Source organism: Lipotes vexillifer, unplaced genomic scaffold (genome assembly GCF_000442215.2).
Source record: "Lipotes vexillifer unplaced genomic scaffold, Lipotes_vexillifer_v1.1 scaffold1242, whole genome shotgun sequence".
Classification (NCBI taxonomy): domain Eukaryota; kingdom Metazoa; phylum Chordata; class Mammalia; order Artiodactyla; family Lipotidae; genus Lipotes; species Lipotes vexillifer.
The window spans coordinates 761,949-789,571 of record NW_006793169.1 but is presented as its reverse complement, the minus strand read 5'-3'; the positions used below and the strand labels follow the sequence as shown (position 1 = coordinate 789,571).

Genomic DNA, 27,623 nt, shown 5'->3' with positions numbered 1-27,623 from the left:
GCCCAGCTCGCCACAACTAGAGAAAGCCCGCGCACAGCAACGAGGACCCAACGCTGTCAAAAATTAAAAAAAAAAAAAAAAGAATGCTGCCAGGGCTATGCTTGTTACACTTGGGTGTGAATTTCCACAGGCCAGAGGTCTAAAAAGGGAATTGCTGGGTCAGAAGGGGAGAATCTGCTTTTCATTCCTAGCTGATCTTTTCGCCTGTTGAGGCATTAGGAGGCAGGAGGATCCCACAGCCCTACAGGCTCCCTAGCTTCTCTCGCATGGCGGAATCTTCTGTCTCGCTATCCCACCACTCGTCGTCTCCGGACCTCCCATCACAGCGAGCTCTCGCCTCAGCTCTAAAAGCCATTTCTGCTCGGATTCCCCAGCGGGAGTTGGCCGGATAGGGACGCCCGCGTTTCCGGTGCCGAGGGGGCGGGGCCGGCGTCGCAAGCCGGCGCCGTCGCAGACCCGTGACGCCGTGCGCCGCGTGCTCCCCCCATGTGTGCTGCAGTTCTCAGGGTGTCCGTGGAGAAGCGGCGGCTGATTTCTCTGGGGGCGTAGTTGGTGGCAGCTCCGGCGCGGGGACCTCAGCGGCTCGGGGGCTCTGAGCGCGAAGCAGGGAGCGTCGGTGGCCGTCTGGGGCTGAGGGCCCGCGGTCATGGAGCACCTCTTGCTGGAGGTGGCGGCCGCGCCTCTGCGGTTAATCGCTGCTAAGAACGAGAAGAGCCGCAGCGAGCTGGGCAGGTTCTTGGTCAAGCAGGTAAGAGAAGAAGCGAGAGGGAAAGCGCCCGGCCGCCCCCGCCACCCCCTGGCGCGTGCCCCATGGCCCTGCGCGGAGACGCAGGGGACAGGAAGGCGGCGTCTTGTCACTCTGGCCCGCTCCCCAGGGCTGGGCCGTGGCGGAGGCGTCCGCGCGCGTTTGAGGAGCCAGGAAGGAGCCTTTTGTTTTTCTCGGGGGGAGAGCCTTGCCTTCCCCTCTCCACCGACTTACCCCCTTGTAGCGCCCTGACTGCGTGCGGCAGACGTGGCCTTCGGAGAGAAATGTGGGTGGTTTTTCTGTAACTGAGGTTGCGTATCTGCCCTTTTGACATGTGTATTATCTAAGTGTGCCGAGTCCAGCTACCCCTGTTAGCTTGGGTGAATGTTTTCTGTCTGCCCAGTCCCAACTTTTCGGCCCATTGACAAGCATTGATTGTGTTCCTGCTCTGCCTAGCACACAGTGTGGCACTTTGAGGAGACATAAATTCGTTAAGGTCTCTGCCCACAGGGAGTTTAGCGTCTATCTTTAGAGACCGTTCATAAACACAGAAAGCAACTGATGGACAAAGCGAGACATTGAGTGCAGAATTTCTAAGCCATGGAATTATGAATTGGTTTAGTGGGAAATGGGTGCTCTGGCCTTTTAAGAGCGATCTCTCGTTTGCCACCAGCTGTCTGAGTTTTTTCACGTGGCATTTTAACTTTGTGTTTTGTGCTTCCCCCCCCCCAATATCTGTTAGCTTCTTTTAAAAAATTAATTAATTTATTATTTATTTTTGGCTGCGTTGGGTCTTCGTTGCTGTGCGCGGGCTTTCTCTAGTTGCGGCGAGCGGGGGATATTCTAAGTTGCGGTGCGCGAGCTTCTTATTGTGGTGGCTTCTCGTTGCGGAGCACGGGCTCTAGGCACACGGGCTTCAGTAGTTGTGGCACGTGGGCTCAGTAGTTATGGCTCGCGGGCTCCAGAACGCAGGCTCAGTAGTTGTGGCGCACGGGCTTAGTTGCTCCGCGGCATGTGGGATCTTCCTGGACCAGGGCTCAAACCTGTGTCCCTTGCATTGGCAGGCAGATTCTTTACCACTGCGCCACCAGGGAAGTCCTGTTAGCTTCTTGAGAGTAGAAAAAATTTTTTTTCGAATTCCAGTATGTAGACCGTATATATCCTATTGCTTAGGAAACAACAGCAGTATTTTGTGTCTGGAGTAGCTGGGAACTAACATGAGAGGCATTTCTGTTTGGTGACAACAAATGGACGTGTATAGCAAAGGGGAGGGAGCAGTGGAAGATATGCCTGGGGTTATCTGGCTTGTGATTCCCCCAGGGAAGGGAATCACTAACATAAATGGAGAGGTCTAGGAAAGAAAACAGATTTTTGGTGGGCTGGACTAAGGAAAGAGATGATCAGTTTATATGAGCTGAGCTTGTGGTGACAGGCTCATGAATTATGTATTGTGGCTAGAAGTATTTTTCTGTAAGTGGGCTTGCATTTTAGAACAGAGGTTCTGAAGCTGGGGCTCATGGACCATGGACAACAGGGGATTTATTTATGATTCTCCACTGTAATTGGATATAAAATTGGTGCTTATGTATTGGGAGTAAAATGAGAAAAATGGTTTGTAGCCGTTTTTAAGAGAATCTGATATTTTGAAGTGTGAACCACTCAGGTAGATTCTGAGACTATATAATAATGCTAAGGAACTTAAAAGCTACTTGAAAGTTTAGTTGAATTAAGGAGATTGGGACACCTGTGCTTCCCCTTTCTTTGTCTCACGTTATCTGTCTCTCAGATTCTATCCAATCTGAGAGATGTTTTTCAGGTTTGTTCCTTTCTATTTTCAGTCATAGTTTCAAGCCTTTCGCTCAGAGAAGAGTTGATTGTGTTGTCATTCTATTTTTCTCCTATTTTGGGAAGCAAAATAATTTTTACTGGAAAGCAAAGACTTTTTTTTTTTTTTCCCTCCAAGCCGCGCAGCTTGTGGGATCTTAGTTCTCCAGCCGGGGATTGAACCCAGGCCCTCTGCAGTGAAAGCATGGAGTCCTAACCACTGCACTGCCAGGGAAGTCCCAGCAAAGTTTTTGAAACATTGCTTCTCATGGAGTTTGGGATCTGAAGTAAGAATTTTTTAGGATTGTGCTTCCTTTTTTTTTTCTTTATTTCAGTTGGTGACACCACTGTCTCTCTATCCAGTCCCTTTTCACTCCTTTTCTGTCACGTATAGCCAAGTCCTCCTGATTTTCCTTACTCAGTATTGGATCTGTTCCTTTCGCTTCCTCCCTACTATCGCTACCATCCTACAGTTCTGACTCTTAATTGCACTGTGGGGGTGTTCTTTCCACCACCACCAAGCAAGTCTCAGACACCAGTTGGTGTCCTATAGTTAACTCAATTCTGACACTGTTTATCTGCAGAAAGCATCATATTCTTCAGGGTAAAGGCTCAGCCCTAAAAGACTTCTCCCACCCGCAACATACACACCGGTTGTCACCTGTGCTTCTGATCAACGGGCTTATAGGAGGTTCCAATGACCTCTTCCTTGGGTTTGATTAATTTGCTAGAGTGGCTCACAGAACTCAGAAATGTTTTACTTACTAGGACAACCAACCCTGAAGCTCTCTGAACCATGTTCTTTTGGGTTTTTATGGAGACTTCCTTACATTGGCACAGTTGATTAAATCTCTGGCCGTTGGTGATTGAACTCTCCATCTTTAGCCCCTCTGCCCTCCTGGGAGGGCACGGAACTGAAAGTTCCAATACTCTTAATCACATGATTGGTTCTCCTGGCAACCAGCTCCCATCTTAGCGGCTTTCCACAATTCACTGCATTAACATAACAAGACACCTTTATCTCTCTCTCATCACAGGAAGTTCCAGGGGTTTTAGGAACTCGGCCAGGAACAGGGTCGAAGATCCGGTTTGTATTTCTTATAAATCACAGAGTCACATCTTACCTCTTTGATCACTGTTTATGTTGAGGAAGAGCAGAGTGCTTAAGAGCATGCGTGGGTACTGGGGCTGAAGTACGGCTGAAGATCAAATCCATTCTCTCTTTTTCTTGTTTTGTTTTGTTTTTTGGCCGCTCGGTTTGCGGGATCTTAGTTCCCTGACCAGGGATCGAACCTGCACTGCCTGCAGTGGAAGTGTGGAGTCTTAACCACTGGACCGCCAGGGAAGGCCCTCTGTTCTCTTATTTAACTGCCTTTGGGTCCTCCCACAAGTTGCTCAACTCTCCTGAGTCTCAGTTTCTTGATATGATATGTATTACATATGGTAGCCGCTAAATAGTTACAGAGAGTAGTTAAAAGCAGGGACTCTGGAGCCAGATTCTGTGACATGGATTCCTGGTTCTGCTCCTAGCTTTGTGACCTTACCCCTTTTTTATTTTTCAGTTTCCTTATCTGTAAAATGGGGATAATTTTACCTACTTATGTGTTGCTATGAGGATTAGATGCCTAGAATACAGTAAGTGTTGTCTATAAAACGGGTTGCTGTTATTATTGCTATAAATAAGATTGTTGTGAGATCTAGATAATGCATTTGAGGAGTTTACCACAGTGCCTGGCCCATAGTAGGTAATCAGTACATATGAGCTATAATTAGAATTTTTTTAAGACAGCTTTGGCATGTAATTCACATACCATATAATTCATCCATTTAAGTGTAAGTAAGTGGTTTTCGCTCTGTTCACACATATATGCAACTGTCACCACAGTCCATTTTGGAACACTTGTTACTTCAAAAAGAAGCCCCTGTTCCCTTTAGCTATTATCTCCCATCCATATACTGGTCACTTAATATAAATTATCATTAACAAGACAAATCTGAATCTATTGCCATTCTGCCTAAGAGCTCCCCACTGTCTCCAGAATCAAAATCCCAGCTTTCTAAAATGGTATATGAAATATTGCTTTTTTTTTTTATTTTTAAAGAAACTATTTTCTGTCCATCATATTTCCATTTTCTTGTTGAAAATTTTTTTTTTCTTACCCTGTCTGGTTCTCAACTGGGGGCAATTTTGCTTTCTGGAGCAAATCTAGAGATGTTTTTTGGTTGTCACAACTTGTGATGGGGGCGTGCTATAGGCATCTAGAGTGTAGAGGCCAGGGATGCTGCTGAACACCTTCTAGTGCACAGGGTAGACAACAAGGAAATTATCCAGCCCCAAATGTCAGTAGTGCAAAATTAAGAAAGAAACCCTAAATATATGTATACCTAATAACAGAATGTCAAAATGCATGAATCAAAAAGTGACAGAAAAGGAAAAAATAGAGAAACTCAAAATTATAATTGGAGACTTTTAACACTCTAGCCTTGGTCACTGATAGTACAAATACAGAAGATCAGTAAGGATATAGAAGACTTGAACACCATCAACAAACCTGACCTAACTGGCATTTATAGAATGCTGTGTCCAGTAATTGCAGAATACATACTCTACACATCTGGAACGTTCACCAAGATAGATCATAAGATGGGCCATTAAACAAGTCTCAACAAATTTAGGAGAATTGAAATCATACAAGGCATATTCAGTTACCCCAATGAGATTAAATTGGGGAAAACCCTCAAAATGATGCTGGGAAAAATCCCTAAATGTTAGAGATTAAATAAGAAAATTAAAAGAAACTGATGGCTAAAGAAGAAATCACTGGGAGAATCAGAAAATATTTTAAACTGTATGATAGCTTAAACAATTTGTGGGTTGCAGGCAGCAGCAATTAGAAGGAAATTCATAACGTTTAGAGGGAAATTTGTAACATTAAGTTCTTATATTTGGAAAAAATGGTTTGAAATTAGTGATATTTCTTAAGCTTCCACCTTAGGAAATTAGAAAAAGAAGAGCAAATTAAATGTAAAATAAATAGAAGGAAGAAAATAATAAAGATAACAGTGGAAACGAATGAAATAGAAAATGGACAAACAATATAGCAAACCAGTAAAACCAGAAGTTGATTCTTTGAAAAGATTGACCAAGAATAAAAGGGAAAAATCCAAACTATTAGGAATGAAAGAAGGCCACCATTACAGAGTTTGAAAAGAATAAAAAAATAAGTAACTAATATGAAAAATTTTATGCCAATAAATTAGACAACTTAGATGGCAGGAGCATTCATAGAATTTAAATTACCAAAGTTCAGTCAAGAAATAGACAAAACCAAGATAGGAATAGAGCAAAACTTCCTCAAGCTGATATAGAGGATCTACAAACACCATCATAGTTAATAAAGGAACAACCCGATTTAAAACCGGGTAAAAGATTTGAATAAATACGTCACAAAAGAAGATAAATGAATGGCTATTAAATACTTCATACCATATACCACTCCACCTCCACTAGAATGGCTAAAATTAAGACCGATAATACTATGTGTTGGTGAAGTTATGTAGCAACTGAAGCTCTCAGATATTGCTGGTGGGGATGTGAAATGGTGCAGATACTCTGGAAGACAACTTCTGTTAAACATTGAAAAATTTCTTAAAATTTATTTATTTGTTATATTTATTTATTTTTGGTTGCATTGGGTCTTTGTTGCTGCGCGCGGGCTTTCTCTAGTTGTGGCGAGCGGGAGCTACTCTTCCTTGTGGTGCACGGGCTTCTCATTGAGGCGGCTTCTCTTCTAGGCGTGCGGGCTTCAGTAGTTGTGGCATGCGGGCTCAGTAGTTGTGGCTCGCGAGCTCTAAAGGGCAGGCTCAGTAGTTGTGGTGCACGGGCTTAGTTGCTCCATGGCATGCGGGATATTCCCAGACAAGGGCTTGAACCTGTGTCCCCTGCGTTGGCAGGAGGATTCTTAACCACTGCGCCACCAGGGAAGCCCTAAAATTTTTTTTTAAGTTAAAAATAAAAGTTTAGGGAATTCCCTGGTGGTCCAGTGGTTAGGACTCTGTGCTTTCACTGCCGAGGGCCCGGGTTGATCACTCATTGGGTAACTAGGATCCTGCAAGCCATGCGGCGGGATGGCCAAAGTGTATTATCAAGTTGAGCATACAGTTACTGTGTGACCCAGCAATCTCACTCTTTGGTAATAAAAAGATTAAGAGTAACGAATATATGGGTGGTGGAGAAATTGGGAATTTGGGATTAACAGATACACACTACTATATATAAAATAGATAAATAACAAGGACCTACCCTATAGCACAGGGAACTATATTCAATATGTTGTAATAAACCTATAGTGGAAAAGAATCTGAAAAAGAATACATACATATGTATACATATGTATAACTGAGTCACTTTGCTGTACACTTGAAACATTGTAAATCAACTATACTTCACTAAAAAAAAAAAAAAAAATAGTAATGAAGGATTTCCCTGGTGGTCCAGTGGTTAAGCCCCCGTGCTTCCACTGGAGGGGCCTCGGGTTAGATCCCTGGTCAGGGAACTAATCCCACACGCTGTGCAGCGTGGCCAAAAACCAAAAAAAGAGAGAGAGGAATGAACATATGTCCATCAGTCTCTTGTGCATGAATGTTCATGGTAGCTTTATTGATGATAGCTGAAAACAGTGCAAATATCTATTAACATGTGAAAGGATAAACAAGTTGTGGTATGCTCATATGGTGAAACACTAGTAAGTAATAAAATGGAATAAATTATTATTAACACTACCTACAACTTTGGAACTTTGGAAAAAATTGTTGTATTTTTGAATGTGGTATTTAGGCTGTGCTCAAGCTGTACTCTTATAGATAACCATTTAGTATCAAAGTCTTTAGGCTATAAATTCATAGCCTTGGGCTTGCTGGGTCAGAGGGTATACGCCTCAGGCAATTTAAAACCACTGTCACATTGCCCAGCAGCAAGGGTTGTGCGGACTTGCATACACACAGGCAATATGAGACCTTTTACATACTTTTCAGTTTTTCTTTTTATGCTTATGGACATACTGAGCCTAAGCATTAGAATTTTGTGTTTTATTTCATCTTGCATGTCAAAGTGTGGCTGTCTGCTTTGGATCTATCTTGTTTATTAATTAAAATCTGAAGCCTTCGTGGGGATATATCATCATTCATTTCCAGGAACTGATTTCTTTATTCTTTCCTCAAGAGAGTTGGCAGTTTTGCATACTAACTGCACTTTATTTTTTTCTCATTTGTTTCCTGTTTTCCTCCAAGACAAAGGCGTTGGGGGAAACACTGGATTCCCTGGAAACTGTTATGACTCTGAAACAGATTACTTTTCAAGGAAGCTGAAGCTATCTAGCATTTTACATGGAATCCTGGTGTCAATCCTTTTACCTCAAACCCCAGTGGACTGAAACTTATTTGTAACAGTGTTTACATTCAATTAACTAATCCTCTATTGCCAAAAAAACCCCACCATGTTTTATAAGATAAACTCAGTTGTGAAGTCTGGCAATTGGATGGTTTGCTTTTAAGCCAGGACTCTGTTCTTCTGTAGCAGTAGAAATGAAAATCATTTACGTAGAAATTTTGTTTTGCATTTCTCTCAGGTGTGGACACCTCAAGATCGCCAGTGTATCTTGAGTACCTTAGCACAGTTACTTCTGGATAAGGACTGTACTATGCTGGTTGGCCGCCAGCTGCGCCCTCTGCTTTTGGATTTGCTGGAAAGGAATGCTGAAGCCATTAAAGCTGGGGGCCAAGTCAACCATGACTTACACGAAAGGCTCTGTGTGTCAATGAGCAGACTCATTGGTAACCATCCTGACGTCCTCCCGTGAGTAACAGTTTTATTCTTCACATTTCTCCTTGAGGTGGTAGAACCTACTCCCTCCTGAGAAGTAAGGAGGAGTCTGAGCTGAGGTGAAAGAGAAAAGGGGAGAGAGGAGTGGTATTATTTTATAAAAATAATCACAGCAGAATCCATTTATCCAGCTCAGTTTAGTGACCATTTACTAGGTTTTAAGTCTTGACCATCAAGACAGGTCTGGAAAATATAACCAAGATATCTCCCTGCCCTCAAGGATTCTGTCACCTGGCAAGACATGCATATAAGGCAGATCTAAATGAGTTTTAGCTGAGGCTCTTACAGCATCCATTTCAGATGGGTGAGATTCTTGCTTGCTGGAACAGCTGAAGTGAGTGGGTTACAAGAGCTCTAGTGTCCCTTCCAACTTTCTGTAAATCTGTCTACATCCAAAGCGTGATAAGAAGTTGTATTAGAACTGGATTCTAATGCATTTCTCTTTTGACCTGCTCTCTTTCCAACTTGGGCTGCTTCACCCCTCCTTAGGCAACCTCATGGTCCCCCACTCCCACGAGGTCACCCCAATAATGCTGAACTTAGTGCGGACGCCCAGTCGGCATAGCGCCGTGCAGCTTGGAACTCCTGGCCCAAGCCATCCTCCTGCCTTAGCCTCCTGAGTAGCTGGGGCTATAGGCATGTGCCATTGCACCAGGCTTTCTCAAAATGATAGGTTTGTGTGGAATAGTCAAAAGAGGTGGCTAAATGAGTGTCAGGGGTTTTTCAATTGAGAAGATAAAGGACTTTAACTCTAAACATGAATAATGTTCTGTGTACTTAAAGGAGCATCTTTTTTAAAAAAATTAATTAATTAATTGATTTTGGCTGTGTTGGGTCTTCATCGCTGCGTGCAGGCTTTGTCTAGTTGCAGCGAGCCAGGGCTGCTCTTCGTTGTGGTACGCGGGCTTCTCATCCTGGTGGCTTCTCTTGTTTTGGAGCACAGGCTCTATGCACGCGGGCTTCAGTAGTTGTGGCATGTGGGCTCTAGAGCGCAGGCTCAGTAGTTGTGGTGCACGGGCTTAGTTGCTCTGTGGCATGTGGGATCTTCTTGGGCCAGGGCTCGAACCCGTGTCCCCTGCATTGGCAAGCGGATTCTTAACCACTGCGCCACCAGGGAAGCCCTACAGTAGGTTCTTATCAGTTATCTTTTATATACAGTAGTGTGTATATGTCAATCCCAGTCACCCAGTTTATCTCCCCCTCTTCCCCCTTGGTAATCATAAGTTTGTTTTCTACATCTGTGACTCAATTTCTGTTTTGTTTTATTTTGTTTTGTTTGCGGTACGCAGGCCTCTCACTGTTGTGGCCTGTGCCGTTGCGGAGCACAGGCTCCGGACGTGCAGGCTCAGCGGCCATGGCTCACGGGCCCAGCTGCTCCGCGGCATGTGGGATCTTCCCGGACCGGGGCACGAACCCGTGTGCCCTGCATCGGCAGGCGGATTCTCAACCACTGCGCCACCAGGGGCGAATAGGTTCATTTGTACCATTTTTTTAGATTCCACATTTAAGCGATATCATGTGATATTTTGTCTTTCTCTGTCTGACTTACTTCACTCAGTAGGGCATCTCTTATTATTAGTCTTTGTCAGCACAATAAGTACACTTTGGCTTTCCTGGAAGTATAATCTCTAGTCTGGTCCTTGGATGAGGTAATAAGAAATGAAGACTTGGGGAAACCATAATTTGTGTGAGCTTTTCTAAAAGAGTAGCAAAAAAAAAAAAATGGACCCAGTTTGATGGGACTAAAACATATACAGTGAAGTTAAAGATCACCATCGTACGAGGTATCAGGAGCTTATCCTCTGGGTTGATTGAGGATCTGGATTGTGGCCTCACTGGGAGCTTTAATCACTTAGGTGTGCTTGACTGTGGTACGGTTTCACAGGGTGTGCTGACTGTCCTATGCTTACCCTGTAGGACTGACGCGTGAGTGACTTCAACCCCACTTCTCTTAAGCCTTAGTGGTAAGAGTGCTCTAGGGCTGTGCTTGAGAATCATTAAAATGATGGATTGGCTACATCTGCTTTCCCATCAGCTTCAGATTTTATGTTCATATTCAGTGAATGTGAGGCACACTCCTACTTTTTCTTTTCTTTTTGCCAAGGCAGTATATTTTACTTATGTTCCCACCTTGTTCCAGAAATGATATAATGCAACTACAAAGGTGCCCCGATGGAGTAACTTTAAACCAAGGAAGAAAAAAAAAAACACCATGTGTAAGTGCGTGTAAATGATGAGTCAATGCATGATATGAAATGAACTATATAGGTAGTGATGTGGAATGGGATTTCGATTTTTAGTTTTAAGAAATGTAGCTGATTAGTTTGGCTCATGCTCTGAATTTCCTGTTTGGGAATTTACCTAATGTATTAGGAATATACCTAATATACTTAGATATGATGCAGTCATTTATTCAGTAGGTAAATATGAGTCCTCCCTTTAAGCTCTGGGCCACATCATGGGGGTGAGAAAGTCAAACGTAATGAGTTTCTGTATTTGCAAACAATAGGATACAATGCATTAATAGTGGTGTGAGCCAAATACTTAAGGGAAGCAAGTAAATCATTAAACTAAGAAAAAATGAGTGTGTTATCCTCTTGGAAATTAGAGAAGGTTTCGTACTGTGCAGATTGTGGAGGAAGAGTGAGGAGTGGAAGAATGAACAGATGAGAGATGAGATGGGGATGAAAATCTAGAAAAGAGAGACTGGAGAGGAGGAACCCAGTCAGGCTCCCTCGGATCCTAATGACATTCATTTTCGGGTCCACACCTCTTTCTGAGGCCAGGGTGCGTACCTAGTTGGAGTTTCCGTCAGGTATCTCAGTAGTAACAAGGTATTTCTTTTTATTCCCTTGTTCATTACTGGTCCCCCTTTCCCTAAGCTTTTTTGAGATATAATTGACCTATAACACTGTGTAAGTTTAAGGTGTACAGTGTGGCGATTTGATACATGTATTGTGAAATGTTTACTATAGTAACATTAGTCAACACATCCTTCACCTCACATAATTAGCATTTTGTCGTTATTTGTTCATTACTGTTTTTACATCTGCAGTCCTTGAATGCATTTTTTACTCTGACACATTCTTTAGCAGGACTCTGTGAGAACACTCCTGGTCTGTTGATGCTTTCTCTATTCTGATATACTAGTTTAGGTTTCAAAGTTCTATTTTTGAAAAATCATCTAGTTCTGTTCCTAACTTTCCATTCTTGTGTTCCCGATTTCTTCAGCTGTAGCTTTGTAGATGGTTTCAGATGGTTAATACTACATTATGTGTTGATTTTTTTTTTTCCCCTTAGTGTTCTCTCAGGAGTGTAACCTTACTTTTAAGTTCTGATTGTACTTTACTCTTATATTTTGCATCTTTTAGTTCTTTGCTCTTTTAGTTTGCTCCCCCTTTCTTGTTTCTCCCCTCTCCCTGGTCCTTGCGAGTCCCTTTAACACACTGTCCTTTCAACCATGGCACGCAAATCTTGTGGAAACTGCCTTTCATTAATGATGAGGACTACAACAACCACTCTCGCATTTTATTGGCATTGTCTCCAACCCTCAGAGGTTAGGTGTTATTCCCATTTTCCATATGAGGAGACTGAGGCTCAGAGATGCTAAGTAACTTGCCCAAAGTCCCTTTGCTAGAAAGTGGCAGAGCTGGAATTCAGTCCTAGGTTAGCTGCGTCCAAAGCCCATGCTCTTTTTTTCTACTTTGTGGTGCTACCCACTCATCCTTTTTGAGCCATTCATATATTTGTTGACTGATTTACACAGAACTTGATCTGAACAGCATGTTATAGCTAATGATTATATTTATACTCCCAGGAGGGAAATAATACAGCAGTCCTCCTTTATCTGTGGTTTGTTTCCTGTGGTTGCAGTTACCTGAAGTCAGTCATACCCAAGAAAATTAAATGGAAAATTCCAGAAATAAACAGTTCATAAGTTTTAAGTTGCGTGCTGTTCTGAGTAGTATAATGAAATCTTGTGCTGTCTTGCCCGGGATGAGTCATCTCTTTCTCTAGCATATCCATGCTGTATTTGCTACCTACCCACTAGTCACTTAGTAACCATCTGTGTTGTGCTATTAAAGTGCTTGTGTTCAGGTAACCTTTATTTTACTTAATAATGGCCCCAAAGCACAGGAGTAGTGTTGCTGACAATTTGGATATTCTGTGCCTGATTTAGAAATTAAACTATATCATAAGCATGTATGTATAGGAGAAAAGTGTGTATAGAGTTCAGTACTATCCGTGGTGACAGGCATCCACTCCGGGTCTTGGAACCCATCCCCCTTGGATAAGGGGGGACTGTGGTAATCACCTAAGTTCCTTTGGGTTGTACTGGGTTAATTTATTGGCTTCAGTTTCGCATTGCTGTCAGTTTGTCCTGGACATGTGGATCCACATCAGTGCTATGCCTTTGATTGGGAAGAGCAACAATAGGTGGGCCTAGTAATGGTCTTTTGTGAACAATAGCAGGTGGAATGCTATAGTAGAGCCTGCTTCATGTGTAAGGTGCTGTATATGTATGTACAATCATACTGAAAGCAGGCTGGCATAGAGTGGAATGAGGGACCACAAGTAGTTATGCTTTTATAAACCTCTGCTTCAAAACTGTGTCCAGGAATGTTGTAAGGGTAACACACATTTAATTTTAGACTTTTTTCCCCCTTCAAGAATTATTTTACTTATTCTGGCAGCATTCTTCTGAGGAAAAGAACATCCTCTTTTAATTACAAAAGCAGTATGTTCAGGTAACACTCAATAATACAGAATCGTAAAAAGCAAAAGGTCCTCTCCACCCTGAAATCCTGCTCTCCAGAGATAACTGCTATGTTTGGTATGTTTCCTCCCAAATCCCTTTTCTTTTTCTTACTCTTGCACTCACCTGAGAGTGCGCACACTGATATATTTATGTGCACACATTTAAAAAATAGCTTTATTGAGATGTAGTTTATATACCACGTAAGTATACAATTCAGTGGTTTTTAGTATATTCACAGGTATGTGCAACCGTCCCCACAGCAAATTTTAGAACATTTGTGCACATATTTTCAAAATAAAATTTTAACAAAATCTAAACAGACATTTGACTATATAGTAATTTTAATAAAAATACATAATTTTTAACTTGCATCTTGTTTTTAAATTTAGTCACATATGGACATCTTTGCATCAGTAAATAAAGTTGTTTTAAAAGTTGTGTAGTATTTTACCACTTCTTATCCGTTTGTTGGGCAATTAGGTTGTTTTTGAATTTTTGATGTATAATGTGACATTGAACATCCTTGGACATGAAAATCTGTGGATCTGCCGTGGGAGTTAGGAGTGTGGATTTTGGAACAGAATGGTGGTATTTTAGTAATAACACATATAGGCTTTAGAGTATTTAAGTAAGTAGATAAACATTATCTTTTTAATCTTTGTACTGTGACATATTCAGTCCCATTTCAAATCTTTAGAGGGGTTAACTAAGTTAACTAAGTTCTAAGTGTCAGAGCCAGAACTGGACCACAGGTCTTACCTCTAGATGCTGAGTTGCCCAAGTAAGTGGCTGATCCAAGATTAGACGTCTAACTGGATAGTTTTCCTTGTTGCATTTTAGACCTTACAACTCTTTGTTTTAGCCCAGGAAGGAGACCGTTTTCCATAGACTTCAAATATTCTCCAGGGAAAAATCTGATCATGTCATTCTCTGCCTAAGTATGCTTTACTGGTCCATCCATCACTGCCTGGATCAGAATTTTAGAGCACTTTCTGAAAATGATGGGTCTCTAGAGAAAAGGGTGCTGTAGTCACCTAAGTTCAGGAGGGAATATCAACCCATCCTCCTTTTGTATACTTGCAGTGGACCACAGTCTGTTTCCCCTATAGGGAAGCCTTCTACTACACAGGTTTACAGCCATTGCCAGTCCACTCTGTTCATTTCCCCTTATCCTCAAAGACCTCTTGGGTCAGGTTGATGACTTGGTTACTGCTTATCTCCTACATGTTTGTTGCTGCCCATTGGTTCCACGTGCACTGCCAACACCAGCTGCCCATGAGCTAGTGGACGACCAGCCTCCCACACCACAGCTGCCATGTCTCTCTTCCAAGCCACAGCTGAATCTTTTTTTTTTTTTTTTCTGGCTTTGCTGCTCAGCCTGCGGAATCTCAGTTTCCCAACCAGGGATTGAACCTGTGCCCCCTGCAGTGGTAGCGGGGAGTCCTAACCACTGGACCACCAGGGAAGTCCCCACAGCTGAATCTTCTGAGACCCACTTGTCCAGTCTCCTTCAGAACATCATGAGCGTTAATGTACAAAGCCTTTATTCCTGTTGGCCTGGCTTGCTCACTGAAGTCCAAGCCTTCCCACCCATCTCCTGAATTCTCATTTTGTATCGTCCCACCCAGCTGACATCCAGGCCTCTTCCCTCACCCAAACCCTTTCCCTGCTTGTGCTCCATAACCTGCACACTCCCTTGTATACTTAGCCTCTTCTCTGAATGTTACTTTTGCTTCCTTGTCTTCACTGATTTACGGTGGTCTTGATATTGTGTTCGTGTTGGTCCTTAACAGGGAATGGGGTCTTTAATCGCACCCTCCATATCCCTCACAGTCTGCATGTTTAGTGGGTGTCCTCCTTTCTGTTCTGTGAAGTGTTCTGGACATTCTTGTTGCCATGACACCTGCCATCTTCTGCTTTATTTTCTGCTGCTGCTTTCTTGTGATCACTGATGAACTTCCGAGCTCCTCTTCCTTCTTTGAAGAACTTGGCAACCGGCCCATCGTCTTCCCCACCCCAGCTCCTGTGTCACACTTGGAATATCCATGGAGTGCTGACTCTGTTGTTCCTTGACTAGTTAATCTCCAGTGGACTTCTGTGTTCATTTCACCTACCCTGCTCACTGCAGTGGTCACACCCTGGGTCTAGCTCACATCTGCACCACCACCTTACAAGTCACTGGCTCAAACGCTCCATTCCCAGACTGCCATCTCCTATCCCACTAGTTCACTTAACACACTAGTCTTTCTCCTCACTGGGACTGCCAATTCTTTCTTTCTGTTAATCAGCTCTTTCCAGTTTGTACCTTCCTTATGTGGCTTAAAATTCTATTTTTGACCTTATGGTTGCTGTCTTTCTATTAATATCTGCTTTGTTGTCCGTCGGTTTAGTGTTCTTATCTAGCTAGAAAACTCCAACTCTTGATGAATCCACTTTCTTCATCTCTGTAGTAGAGCAACTGAATCACACATCTGATTGTGGAGTTGGAAAGCCTGGATTCAGATAGCCTCTTTACACTTAGTAGCTTTGTGACCTTGAGCAAATAAACTAACCACTTCAGTTTCCTTAGCTTTACATTTGGGATAATAATACCTACTGTTGACATACTCCCTGTTCTAGTCCCACTTCCGAGTAGATCGGGATAATGAGAGTACAGAAAGAGCTAAACCAATAGCTTTCATTGTAGACCAATACATAAAGGGCACAGAGGAGTTTGCTTTGATTCCTTTTCCCACTTCCTGGGTTTCCTTCTACTCAACATGCCAAGGAGTACGGTAGAAACAACAAGGGTGTGCTTCTACATCATTTACTACCTGAATCTACTGAGAATCACCATGTTTGCAGTCTACATAAATTCTGTAGAGTATGTTTAAGTTTTTAAAGTTTATTTTCATTCTTAAAAATGCACATACTGGGCTTCCCTGGTGGCGCAGTGGTTGAGAGTCCGCCTGCCAATGCAGGGGACGCGGATTCGTGCCCTGGTCCGGGAAGATCCCACATGCCGTGGAGCGTCCGGAGCCTGTGCTCCGCAATGGGAGAGGCCACAACAGTGAGAGGCCCACGTACTGCAAAAAAAATGCACATACTTTTTTTAATTATGGTAAAAAAAAACCCATAAAATTTTCCATCTTAACCATTTTTAAGTATGCAATTCAGTAGTGTTAAATATATTTGCATTGTTGTAAAACAGGTCTCCAGACGTTTTTCATCTTGCAGTACTGAAATTTTATACTCTCTAAACAATTCCCCTGTGCTCCTTCACCCCAGCTCCCAAGTAATCACCATTCTGCTTTCTGTATCTGTGAATTTGACTACTTTAGATACCTAATATAGATGAAATCATACAATATTTATCCTTTTATGGTTGGCTTACTTTACTTAGCATAATGTCCTGAAGGTTCATATATGCTGTTGAATGTGACAGGATTTACTTCCTTTTTAAGTTTACACAGTATTGCATTGTATGTATATACCACAGTTTATTCATCTGTCAAAAGACATTTGGGTTGCATCCACTTCTTGGCTATTGTGAATAGTGCTGTTATGAACATGTGTGTGCAAAAATCTCTTTGAGACCCTGCTTTCAGTTCTTTTGGCTATATACCTAGAAGTGGGATTGCTGGGCCATAAGGATAAGTGCATCGTGTGATTCACTGTATTTCAATCTGTAATTAAATTAGTATGTTTGCTTTGTGGTGAAAAAAAGATAAGCTAGTTTTATTTTTGTAAATATTTATTTATTTATTTGGTTGTGCCAGGTCCAGCAGGCAGCCTCCTTAGTTGTGGCATGTGAACTCTTAGTTGCAGCATGCACATGGGATCTAGTTCCCTGACCAGGGAACAAACCCAGGCCCCCTGCATTGGGAGCACAGAGTCTTATCCACTGCGCCACTAGGGAAGTCCCTACTTATTATTAGTTTTTTAAATAAAACTTATATATGTATATATGTATTTATTTATTTATGGATGGATGGATGGCTAACTGCATTGGGTCTTCGTTGCTGCGCGCAGGCTTTCTCTAGTTGCGGCGAGCAGGGTCTACTCTTCATTGTGGTGCGCCAGCTTCTCATTGTGGCAGCTTCTCTTGTTGCGGAGCATGGGTTCTAGGTGCGTGGGCTCAGTAGTTGTGGCTCGCGGGCTCTAGAGCGCAGGCTCAGTAGTTGTGGCTCATGGGCTTAGGTGCTCTGCGGCATGTGGAATCTTCCCGGACCAGGGCTTGAACCCGTGTCCCCTGCATTGGTGGGTGGATTCTTAACCACTGTGCCACCAGGGAAGCCCCCTATTTTTTTTTTTAAAGGAACCTCTGTACTGTTTTTCATGGAGTTGCACCATGTTATCCTGCCAACAGTGCACAAGGATTCCAGCTTCTCCACATCCATACCAACAATTGTTAATTTTTTGTGTGTGTGTGTGGTTTTTTTTTGTTGTTGTTTTTGGCCACGCCATGTGGCATGCGGGATCTTAGTTCTCCCACCAAGGATTGAACCAATGCCCCCTGTAGTGGAAGCATGGAGCCCTAACCACTGAACCGCCAGGGAATTCCCTCATGGTATTCCTTATAGTCTATTTTATTTCTGTGGCATCCATAATGTCCCCTCTTTCATTTCTGTTGTTTTTTGAACCTTCTATTTTTTTCTTAGTTAACCTAAGAGTGTATCACTTTTCTTGGTCTTTTCAAAAACCAACGCTTAGTTTTGTTGATTTTTTTTTTTTCCCTGTTGTTTTTCTGGTCTGTATCTCTGCTCTAATCTTTATTATTTCCTTTCTCTTGTTAGCTTTGGGTTTAGTTTATTCTTTTTTTTAGTTACTTGAGGTGTAAAGTTAGGTTGTTAGCTTGAGATCTCCTAAAATATACGTGTTTGTAGCTATAAACTTCCCTCTTATCATTGCTCTTGTTGTATCCCATAGGTTTTGGTGTGTTGTATTTTTCTTTTCATTTGTTTCAAGGTCCTTTCTAATTTTCCTTGTAATATCTTATTTGATCTCTTGGTTGTTTAAGAGCGTGTTGTTTAATTTCCACATATTTGAGGATTTTCCAGTTTTCCTTCTGCTGTTGCTTTCTAGTTTCATTCTATTGTAATATTTTGTGTTATTATTCAAAAGGTATTTTGTGTAATTTCAGTACTTTAAAGTTTGTTGAGACTTGTTTTGCATCCTTACATGTGCCCTATCCTGGAGAATGTTCCATGTGCATGTGAGAAGAATATATGTTCTGCTGTTGCTGGGTAGAGTATTCTGTATGTGTCTGTTAGGTCCCTTTGGTCTATAGTGTTGTTCAAGTCCTCTGTTTCCCTATTGATCTTCTGTCTCATTATTCTATCCATTTAAAGTCTGTTTTGGGGACTTCCTGGTGGTCCAGTGGCTAAGACTCCGTGCTTCCAATGCAGGGGGCCTGGGTTCGATCCCTGGTCAGGGACCTAGATCCCACATGCTGCAACTAAGAGTTCGCATGCCGCAACTAAGACCCGGCACAGCCAAATAAATACATAAATAAAAATATTTAAAGTCTGTTTTGATTGGTATTAATATAGTCACTCCTGCTTTCTTTGGATTATCATTTGCATGGATTTTCTTTTTTTAATCTCTTCACTTTCACCTTATGTGTAGCCTGAGATCCAAAGTGGGTTTCTTGTACATAGCATATAGTTCGATGCTGTTTTTTTTTCTTTTTTATATCCATTCAGCTAATCTGTGTCTTTTGATTGTGAGTAAACCATTTACATTAAAAGTAATTACTGATGCAGAAGGACTTACTATTGCCATTGTTAATTATTTCCTGTATGTCTTGTAGCTTTTTGTCCCTCTTTTCCAGTCTTACTCTCTCTCATGAGGATCACCTCTTCATCTTTTTTTTTTTAATTAATTAATTGTATTTATTTATGGCTGTGTTGGGTCTTCGTTTCTGTGCGAGTGCTTTCTCTAGTTGTGGCGAGTGGGGGCCACTCTTCATCGCGGTGTGCAGGCCTCTCACTATTGCGGACTCTGTTGTTGTGGAGCACAGGCTCCAGACGCGCAGGCTCAGTAGTTGTGGCTCACGGGCCCAGTCGCTCCGTGGCATATGGGATCCTCCCAGACCAGGGCCCGAACCCGTGTGCCCTGCATTGGCAGGCAGATTCTCAACCACTGCGCCACCAGGGAAGCCCACCTCTTCATCTTTTAAGTTGCAGCCAAAGCATCTGTTCTTGACTCTCCCAGGTTCAGTTGAATCTGTTTTCTTTGTGCCTCTCGTTTCTGTGACTCTCTTCCTTCCTAGATAGCAGGCTCCTCAAGGAAAGTATCTTCTTGGTTTTGTACCTCCAGGACTTAACACAGTGTCTGAAACACAGTGTGTAACTCATAGTGAGAAGTCAATAAATATTTGTTGAAAATGAGTTTATTTTCAGTAGTAAACACTTGTGATAAGTTCTTGTGGTTTTTGTTTCCTCTTAGATATCTCATGCTGCAATTCTGGTTCCTGAACTTGAACAGAATATAATCTTAGGACTAGTGGCTTTAAGCATTCATCTCTTTTGGTTCTCAAACCCTTGGGAGTTACTGTTATGTTCCGTTGTCTCATTAAGTGGATATGTATACTTTGATATTCTTACCAAGCAATGAAAGTTCTTCTTCTTTCTGAAGGTTTGCCCTGAAGTATTTCAAGGACACTTCTCCAGTCTTTCAAAGACTCTTCCTAGAGAGCTCAGATGCAAATCCAGTCCGGTATGGGCGCAGGCGGATGAAGCTCCGGGACCTAATGGAAGCAGCTTACAAGTTTCTGCAGCAAGAGCAGTCTGTGTTCCGGGAGCTCTGGGACTGGAGCGTGTGCATCCCACTCCTCAGGAGCCATGACATCTTGGTCCGCTGGTGCGTAGCTGTTGGGCTGTTCCTGTGCTTCTAGTGTGGGGATGGTTGAGGGAGTCTGGAGTTGTGTGCATGAGGAGGGAAGGGAAACCTTTTAAAAGATGTCATTTTTGTTCTGGTCCCTTTGGGGTTCTTATTCCCTTTCATGTGTCATTTCAGAGGGAAATCAGATGGTATGAGTGGAATTCCATTGTTTTGTGTTCCATTAGGTGAATTTATTTTGCCTGATTTGTGTTTTCTACCCTTCCCTGTGTTAATTATAAGATTTCCTTTTCTAGTGTTCAGTTGGCTAGCAAATTTCCTTTATTCTTTAGAATCAGCTGCAGGTCCTGAGTTTATATACTTTGGTTTTCTCCAGGTACACAGCCAATTGTCTTTCTTTGGTCACCTGTATGAATGAAGAGCACAAGTTATCATTCCTTAAGAAGATTTTTAATAGTGAGGAACTGATCCATTTCCGGTTAAGGTAAGCAGGAGCATTCCTGGAGATCTTGATGTGGCTTTACCGGGCGTTAGAGTAGTTGATGAGATCCTCATTTTCCTCAGGTTACTAGAAGAGGCCCAGCTGCAGGACTTAGAGAAAGCCTTGATGTTGGCCAATCCAGAAGCCTCCCTTTGGCGTAAGGAGAAGGAGCTGCAGTATTTACAAGGACACCTTGTTTCAGCTGACCTCTCCTCCAGGGTGACTGCTGTCTGTGGTGTGCTGCTGCCTGGGCAGCCGCCAGCCCCTGGGGAGCAGGTATGTTGACAGCAGTGGCGTGTGTGCCCTCTTCCATCCAAACACTGAGTGTGCATTTTTCCTTGGCTGGGCTCTGTGTTCTAGGTGTGCGCCAAATCGAGTTTGCCAGATTACTGTTCCACTTACAGAAGTGTTCAGGGAGAGAGTAAGAGAAATTCACCCAGGACCCTCCTCTTTGATTGTCAGTTTGTCCCTATTTAGTGTGAAGTCAGAAATTGTAATGATGCCTATGCAAAAGCTTTTAACTTTAGCAAAGCTCTTCCGTGTATGACCTCATTTACTTGCTACAACAGCTGTTTGAAGTTGGGTGGCCCACGTTGTGATAGCATATTTATGTAAAACTAAGGCAGAATGACTTGCCCAGGACCTGTGGGCTGTCCTTTGGCAGAGATGGGGCTAGGCCCAGGTGTAACTCCCCGGCCTCTTTCTGTCAGAATATTCTCTTTGCCTGTTGTGTGAGAGGCTAGCATCTGTAGTGAACTCTTCCCCTGCCATAGCAAATGACCTTTCCAAGAGTGTGCCTCCAGACTACACTTTGGAAAGTCTTGTAAATCAGAGTCTGGTTCCATAATCTGGGAACACTGGGAACCAGTCTGTTTTTCCCCAGCAGTCTTTAGTCAGTTGTCACTTTGTCTGATGGTCAAACCCACCCAGTTTTCTTCCTGGAACAAGTCCTGAGTCATTCCTTGAACTATCAGTTTGTATCTGGGAAGTACAAAATTAGAAAGATAAGTATAATACAGATATAAAAAAGTGCATGTCGTAAGTGTACAGCTGCATGATTATTCATAAACTAAATATCTCCGTCACCAGCACTGAGATGCCAGCATTTCCAAAGCACCTTGTGTTTCCCTCTGGTCAGGAAGACCTCCCCACCCCTCTTTAACCGCTCTCCTAACATAGATTAGGTTTGGAGCATTAGAACTTTAACATAGGGAAGGATTCTGGTTGGGGTAGGCTTGATATACTGGGTGGCAGTGGCAGAACACTGGGGCAGAAGTGCAGAATGGAGCTACAGCCCAGCCTGCCTGCCGGTTGCTAAGAGTAACAGCTCTGCAAAAAGTTCTAGAACTTCCAGCCCTGAATCTCATTTTGTCCTCACATATCTTTAGGGGACAAGCTATGTTTGAGAATTTACCATTCCTTAAAAGTTAATAATCGTTGCACTTTTCCAAGAGGTCCTTTTTTCCTGTGTCATATTAGGTCCATTGTTAATAAAATTTGTTTAAATTGTGGTAAAATGAATGTAACATTTACCATCTTTACCATTTTTAAGTGTGCTCTTCAGTGGTGTTAAGTATATTCACATTGTTAGCAAACAAGCTCCAGAACTTTTTCATCTTGCAAAACTGAAACTACCCATTAAACATATTGGATGCATTATTATTATTATTTTACTTTTTGTTAAGGAAAATGTTAAACGTATTCCAAAGTAGAAACAATAGTGTAATGAATCCACATGTACCCATCATTCAGCTTCAGTAATTATAAATTCATGATCAGTAATGTTGCATTTATATTTCTGAACACTGTCCTCACACCATATTGTTTTGAAGCAACTCCCAGATACCACATCATTTCTTAGCTAAATATAGGCATACCTTGTTTTCTTGTGCTTCTCAGATATTGCATTTTTTTTTTTTAACAAGGTTTGTGGCAACCCTGCCTTGAGCAAGTCTGTTGGTGCCATTTTTCCAACAGCATTTGCTCACTTCGTGTCTCTGTTGTCACATTTTGGTAATTCTTGAAATATTTAAAACGGTTTCATTATATTTGTTATGGTGATCTGTGACTGGTGGTCTTTGATGTTACTATTGCAAAGATTACAACTTGGTGAAGTCTCAGATGATCATTAGCATTTTTAGCAATAAAGTATTTTTAAATTAAGGTATGTACATTGTCTTTAAGACATAAAGCTATGTTGTACACTTAATAGACCACAGTGTAGTGTAAACATAACTTGTATGTGCACTGGGAAACCGAAAATTTTGTGTGACTTGCTTCGTTATGGTATTTGGTTTATTGCTGTGGTTTGGAATTCAACCTGCGAAATCTTTGAGGTATGCTTGTAGTTTTTTGTGTGTGTGTGTGTGTGTGTGTGTGTGTGTGTGTGTGTAAAAGGAAAGGACTTTATGCAAACTATTATATGTAGGATGTATATATAATATAAGGGAAATATATTCAGTATCCTGCGATTAACCATAATGAAAAATAATATATGTATAGCTGAATCACTTTACTGTAAAGCAGAAGTTAACACAACATTGTAAATCAACTATACTTCAATAACATTTAAAAAAAAAAAAAAAAGGACTTAAAAAATTCCCAGAACTCTTTATTACACCTGGAAAAAATTGAACAATTTTATAGTGTATCCTTTCAGTGTCCTTACTCCCCTGATGATCTCATAAGTGTATTGTGCATTCTTGATCTTAGACGTGAAATCCTAGAATATGGTAAGATAAAGAAAAACAAAAATCCAGTTATTAGAGATGAGGCTTGCTCCCATCCCCTGTGTGTCAACTTTTGTGGCTTCTTAAAGTTTGGGAGACTTTTTCTTAAATTTGTTAGTGAGTTCCCACCCTTCTCCCCAGAGTTGGAGTAGCGGGGGAGAAAGGAAAGTGAAAAAGTCAGATCCTTACTTTGGATAACATACTTGTTATTATAGGTCCTGTACTACCAATTTATTGGCAGAGGTTTATGTAAAAGCCGGTGGAAGCACTGTTGTAGAAATTAACCTGTGCCCTTTGATGGAAAGACTCTTCTTGATATGTCTTTTATTTTTCACTTGCCTCCTTAGGCCAGTAGTTGGAGTTCTTCTCGCGAACAGGAGCTGGCCTTTAGGTCTTATGTGTTGGTTGAGTCAGTCTGCAAAAATCTTCAGACCCTGGCTATGGCAGTGGCTTCTCAGAATGCTGTGTTGTTGGAAGGACCAATTGGATGTGGGAAAACTTCCTTAGTTGAACATTTAGCTGCAATGACAGGTAGAAGGAAGCCCCCTCAGCTTCTCAAAGTCCAACTTGGAGATCAGACCGACAGTAAGGTAAGAAAGAAATGGCAGATTTTGGTTGGTGAGCATACTTGTGAATATTTGCATTAAAATATTGTTTTTGCTAAGAGAATATGAGAATAGTTATTGGTCTTCCTCATAACTGAGGGGACCACGCTGTAAAACCTCAGGTACCTGTTATAACCCTGTGGAAGTTTAATGGAACTAATCGCAGGATGTAGCATTGGCTCCTCAGGTGTGTGGCTTCAATAATTACTTTATCTTCTTTTTGCAGATGCTGTTAGGAATGTATCGCTGCACAGACGTCCCAGGAGAGTTTGTGTGGCAGCCTGGTACCCTGACACAGGCGGCCACAAACGGACACTGGATCCTTCTAGAGGATATTGACTATGCTCCCTTGGACGTGGTATGTCACCTCCCTAGTAACTCGCTAATTTCTTGTCTTTGAAGAGAATGAGAATTGTGTTAATAGTGATACTGGGGGATTATTTAAACAACATAGGTATTTCTTTAGAGATGGTATGTTGGTTATCTACCTAATCTGGTTTGAGTTCTTGGATTACTGGGCTGATCTCTTGTTTGATAGAAAATTATTAAAATTCTGCTTGTACTGTTTCCTTTAATAGTTGAATATGTGATCAATTTCACAGTTTTTTTTCCTCCTTTAGTTGAAAACATGACCAATTTCACAGACTTTCCAAGAATAGGCTTGGTGGGAAACATCTTAATGCATACTGCATATACATTGAGAACTTTGAGACCCAGCTCCCTGGCTATGGCATTTGTAGAGCAGTGGGCTGAGGACAGATGAAAGAAGAGATGATATAATAAGAACCTGTTTGTCTTTGTTCCATTAAGGAAAATAAACTGGATGTATATTTTTGACTTCAAAAAGATCACTTTTATATGTGTATAAAATTTAGCTATGGAGGCAGTCCATGTTTCTTCTGTATTCTGTAAACTATGACCAAAAAAATGTATTCCAGAATGAAAAAAATCTTCCTTTGGGTAGATTTTCCTGAGATTGGTTTTAATTTTCTTTTACCGTGAACCGTAAAGCTACCTGTGTATGGACTTTCCCCTCTTGGATTGGAGAGAGAGAGGAGACAGAGATGGGGGAGGGGGAAGGAGAGGTGGGAAAGGTCTTTAGGTTTAGGGAAATGTATGGGGAAGGAGGGACTATAAATATGTGTGTGTCTTATGACACACATATTTTAGAGTCTAGTGAGGTAAAGATGTAATGGGGTTATTGGCTTAGTTTGACCACCATGTTCTAAGATTTTAATGCTCAGTTTTATAGGGCTGGAGACTCAGATTTCCTAAGAAGCCCAGAGCCAAGGATGACTACTACCAATGAGACTTAAAAATAAAACTGAATTATAAACTGCAAGGCCAATGTAAAAGTATTTGTTGAGTCTTAGCGCTTTCTATAGCTCTCTTTCCTGGGCAATTTTTTCAGGCATCAGGGTACCTGGGAAGTCATTAGGATTATGAATCATAGAATTTGAGCCAAAGAAGGTAGATGAACATAAGGGATATTCCATTCAGGTCATGATGAAGCCTAGGGATCTATCCCTTTGCCATAGCCAAGTACATTCTTTGATGACCAAGTCCAGATTTCAAGGCCAAACTGTTAGTTTCTGTCTTGATCTTCCTTGGGCAACGTCTGGTAAACATCAGAAAATTCTTGTACTCTGAGTTCCATTTTGTGTAGACCATTCCCCTTCTGTTACTATCAATACATTTGGTTCCAGAGGGTATGCTGTTCAGTTGATTTAAACTTCATCATCATTATAGTGAAGTTGTGTTTATTTTAAAACATACCTGGACCCTTGATCATTATTTTGTTATTTCCAGAACTTCTCAGCTAATTGCTAACTAATTACTATTTTAAGGTAGCTTTTATGGCTTTTATAGATCTCGTTCAGGATGGTTGTCTCTTGTTTCAAGTGTCGGAGTTATCTTGGAGTTGCCCCTATAATATTTTTCCTTTCGTCTCCTAGCCATGTATGAAATAAGGATGCTCAATAAAATTACCTTGGTATTTTAGGACCTTCTTCCTTGGCTCTTTGTTCTTCTTACTGTTTTTTTCCTCAAACTTCTGTAAACCCACATCCCCTAGACCCGTATGTCTAGTCCATACTTTTCTTGAAAAATCTCTACTTGGATCTTCCTTAGCAGGTACAGGTTCAGGATGTTCAAAATGAACCTTATCTGCTCTTTCCTGCAACAGCCTTTCCTGCCACACAATTACCAAGCCAGAATTTTGATGTGTCTCCTTCCTCTAGTCCCGCATTCACTTAGTCTCGTATTGCTTAGTACTTTTTCTTTATCTCTTTTTCTGTTCCCTCCTAGCCCACTGCCTTAGCACAGGCCTTCTTATTTTTATCTGTCTGTCTGTCTATCTAATCTATCCTGCCATCTTACCTTTGTTACCTGAATGGTGTCCTTTTTCGCTTCTTTCCCTCCAGGCTGGCTCTCTTTCAGTTTATCTTCCATATTGTTGCACAGTTCATTTTCTAAAATAAAAAATAGGTTTTTCTCCAGACTAAAATCCTCTCAGCAACTTCATGAAAAAAATTCAAACTCCTTAGCTCAGCACAGAAGGCCTTTTATCATTTATCTCTAAGCCTAGTATTTTTCCACTACTTCATATACACGTTCTGCTCTAACCCTAACTGTAAGAGTCCTCTCATTGCCATGCTCTTAGGCATATACATTTTTATCCATTTGAATATTTTTGCCTAGAGTAAATGTGCCATTGCTCTCCCAACAAACCAGGCTGATCCCTCTTCATACTTGCAGACTCAGTGAATGTCATTACCTCTAGAATGGCTTCACTGCCTTGCTTCTAAACTACTACACACTGATCTACAGCCACCCTCTGTCTTCACATATCGTTTTGTACACCCCTTGGGGGTCACACCGATCATGCTATATGGTAGTTTGCATGGCTATCTCCCGTCAGACTCTAGGCTGTAAAGCCTCAGTCATGTCTGGATTTTTCCTGTCTTGCTTGATTCTGGTCCATAGTAGGAACTCAGTGAATGCTGAATGAATAAGTTGCTCTGCTGGAGTGTAGGTGGCTCCAGTATTCCCGCCTGGCATTTGACCCCAGTTCATGCTGTGAGAAGTAGGGTTTCCTTTAAGGACGTGTTCATCATTTGGTTAAAGGGTTTTTTTGCTTTCTTGTTTGTTACTTCTGTCTTAATAGCTTTATCACTGGGGTTTTGTAATTTAGGTTTCCGTGCTGATCCCTCTCTTGGAGAATGGAGAGCTCTTGATTCCTGGCCAAGGTGACTGTCTGAAAGTGGCTCCTGGATTTCAGTTCTTTGCAACTAGGAGGTACGTCCCATTAACCCTTCTATTCCCACGATGGAGCCTCTTCCTAAGTCCACGTGCTAGAGTGCTGAGTACGAAAGTCTTGGAATAGAGTTCTCTGGGCCCATTTTAAGCAAGGTTAGTTAGCAGTGATGACAGATTCAACATTCTCATTCCTGACTTTTTAAAAAATTTATTTAATTTATTTTTGGCTGTGTTGGCTATTCATTGCTGCATGCAGGCTTTCTCTAGTTGCAGTGAGCAGGGGCTACTCTTCGTTGCGGTGCTCAGCTTCTTACTGTAGTGGCTTCTCTTGTTGTGGAGCATGGGCTCTAGGCACACGGGCTTCAGTAGTTGCAGCACGCAGGCTCAATAGTTGCGGCTTGCAGGCTCTAGAGCACAGGTTCAGTAGTTGTGATGCACGGGCTTAGTTGCTCCATGGCATGTGGGATCTTCCTGGACCAGGGATCGAACCCGTGTCCCCCGCTTTGGCAGGCAGATTCT

The 27,623-nt window shown here is 41.9% G+C and overlaps 1 protein-coding gene across 1 annotated transcript in view; it reads left to right on the top strand.

The window, feature by feature from the left end:
- The first annotated feature begins 646 nt into the window (after nt 1-646).
- Nucleotides 647-27,623, top strand: part of MDN1 (midasin AAA ATPase 1) — a 157,075-nt gene continuing 130,098 nt past the window's right edge. The window contains exons 1-8 of the mRNA XM_007466260.1: nt 647-748; nt 8,197-8,423; nt 19,828-20,052; nt 20,408-20,515; nt 20,596-20,788; nt 23,589-23,831; nt 24,073-24,204; nt 27,040-27,143. Of these exons, the coding sequence (XP_007466322.1) occupies nt 647-748; nt 8,197-8,423; nt 19,828-20,052; nt 20,408-20,515; nt 20,596-20,788; nt 23,589-23,831; nt 24,073-24,204; nt 27,040-27,143 (1,334 nt within the window). The remainder of the gene's footprint in view (nt 749-8,196; nt 8,424-19,827; nt 20,053-20,407; nt 20,516-20,595; nt 20,789-23,588; nt 23,832-24,072; nt 24,205-27,039; nt 27,144-27,623) is intronic.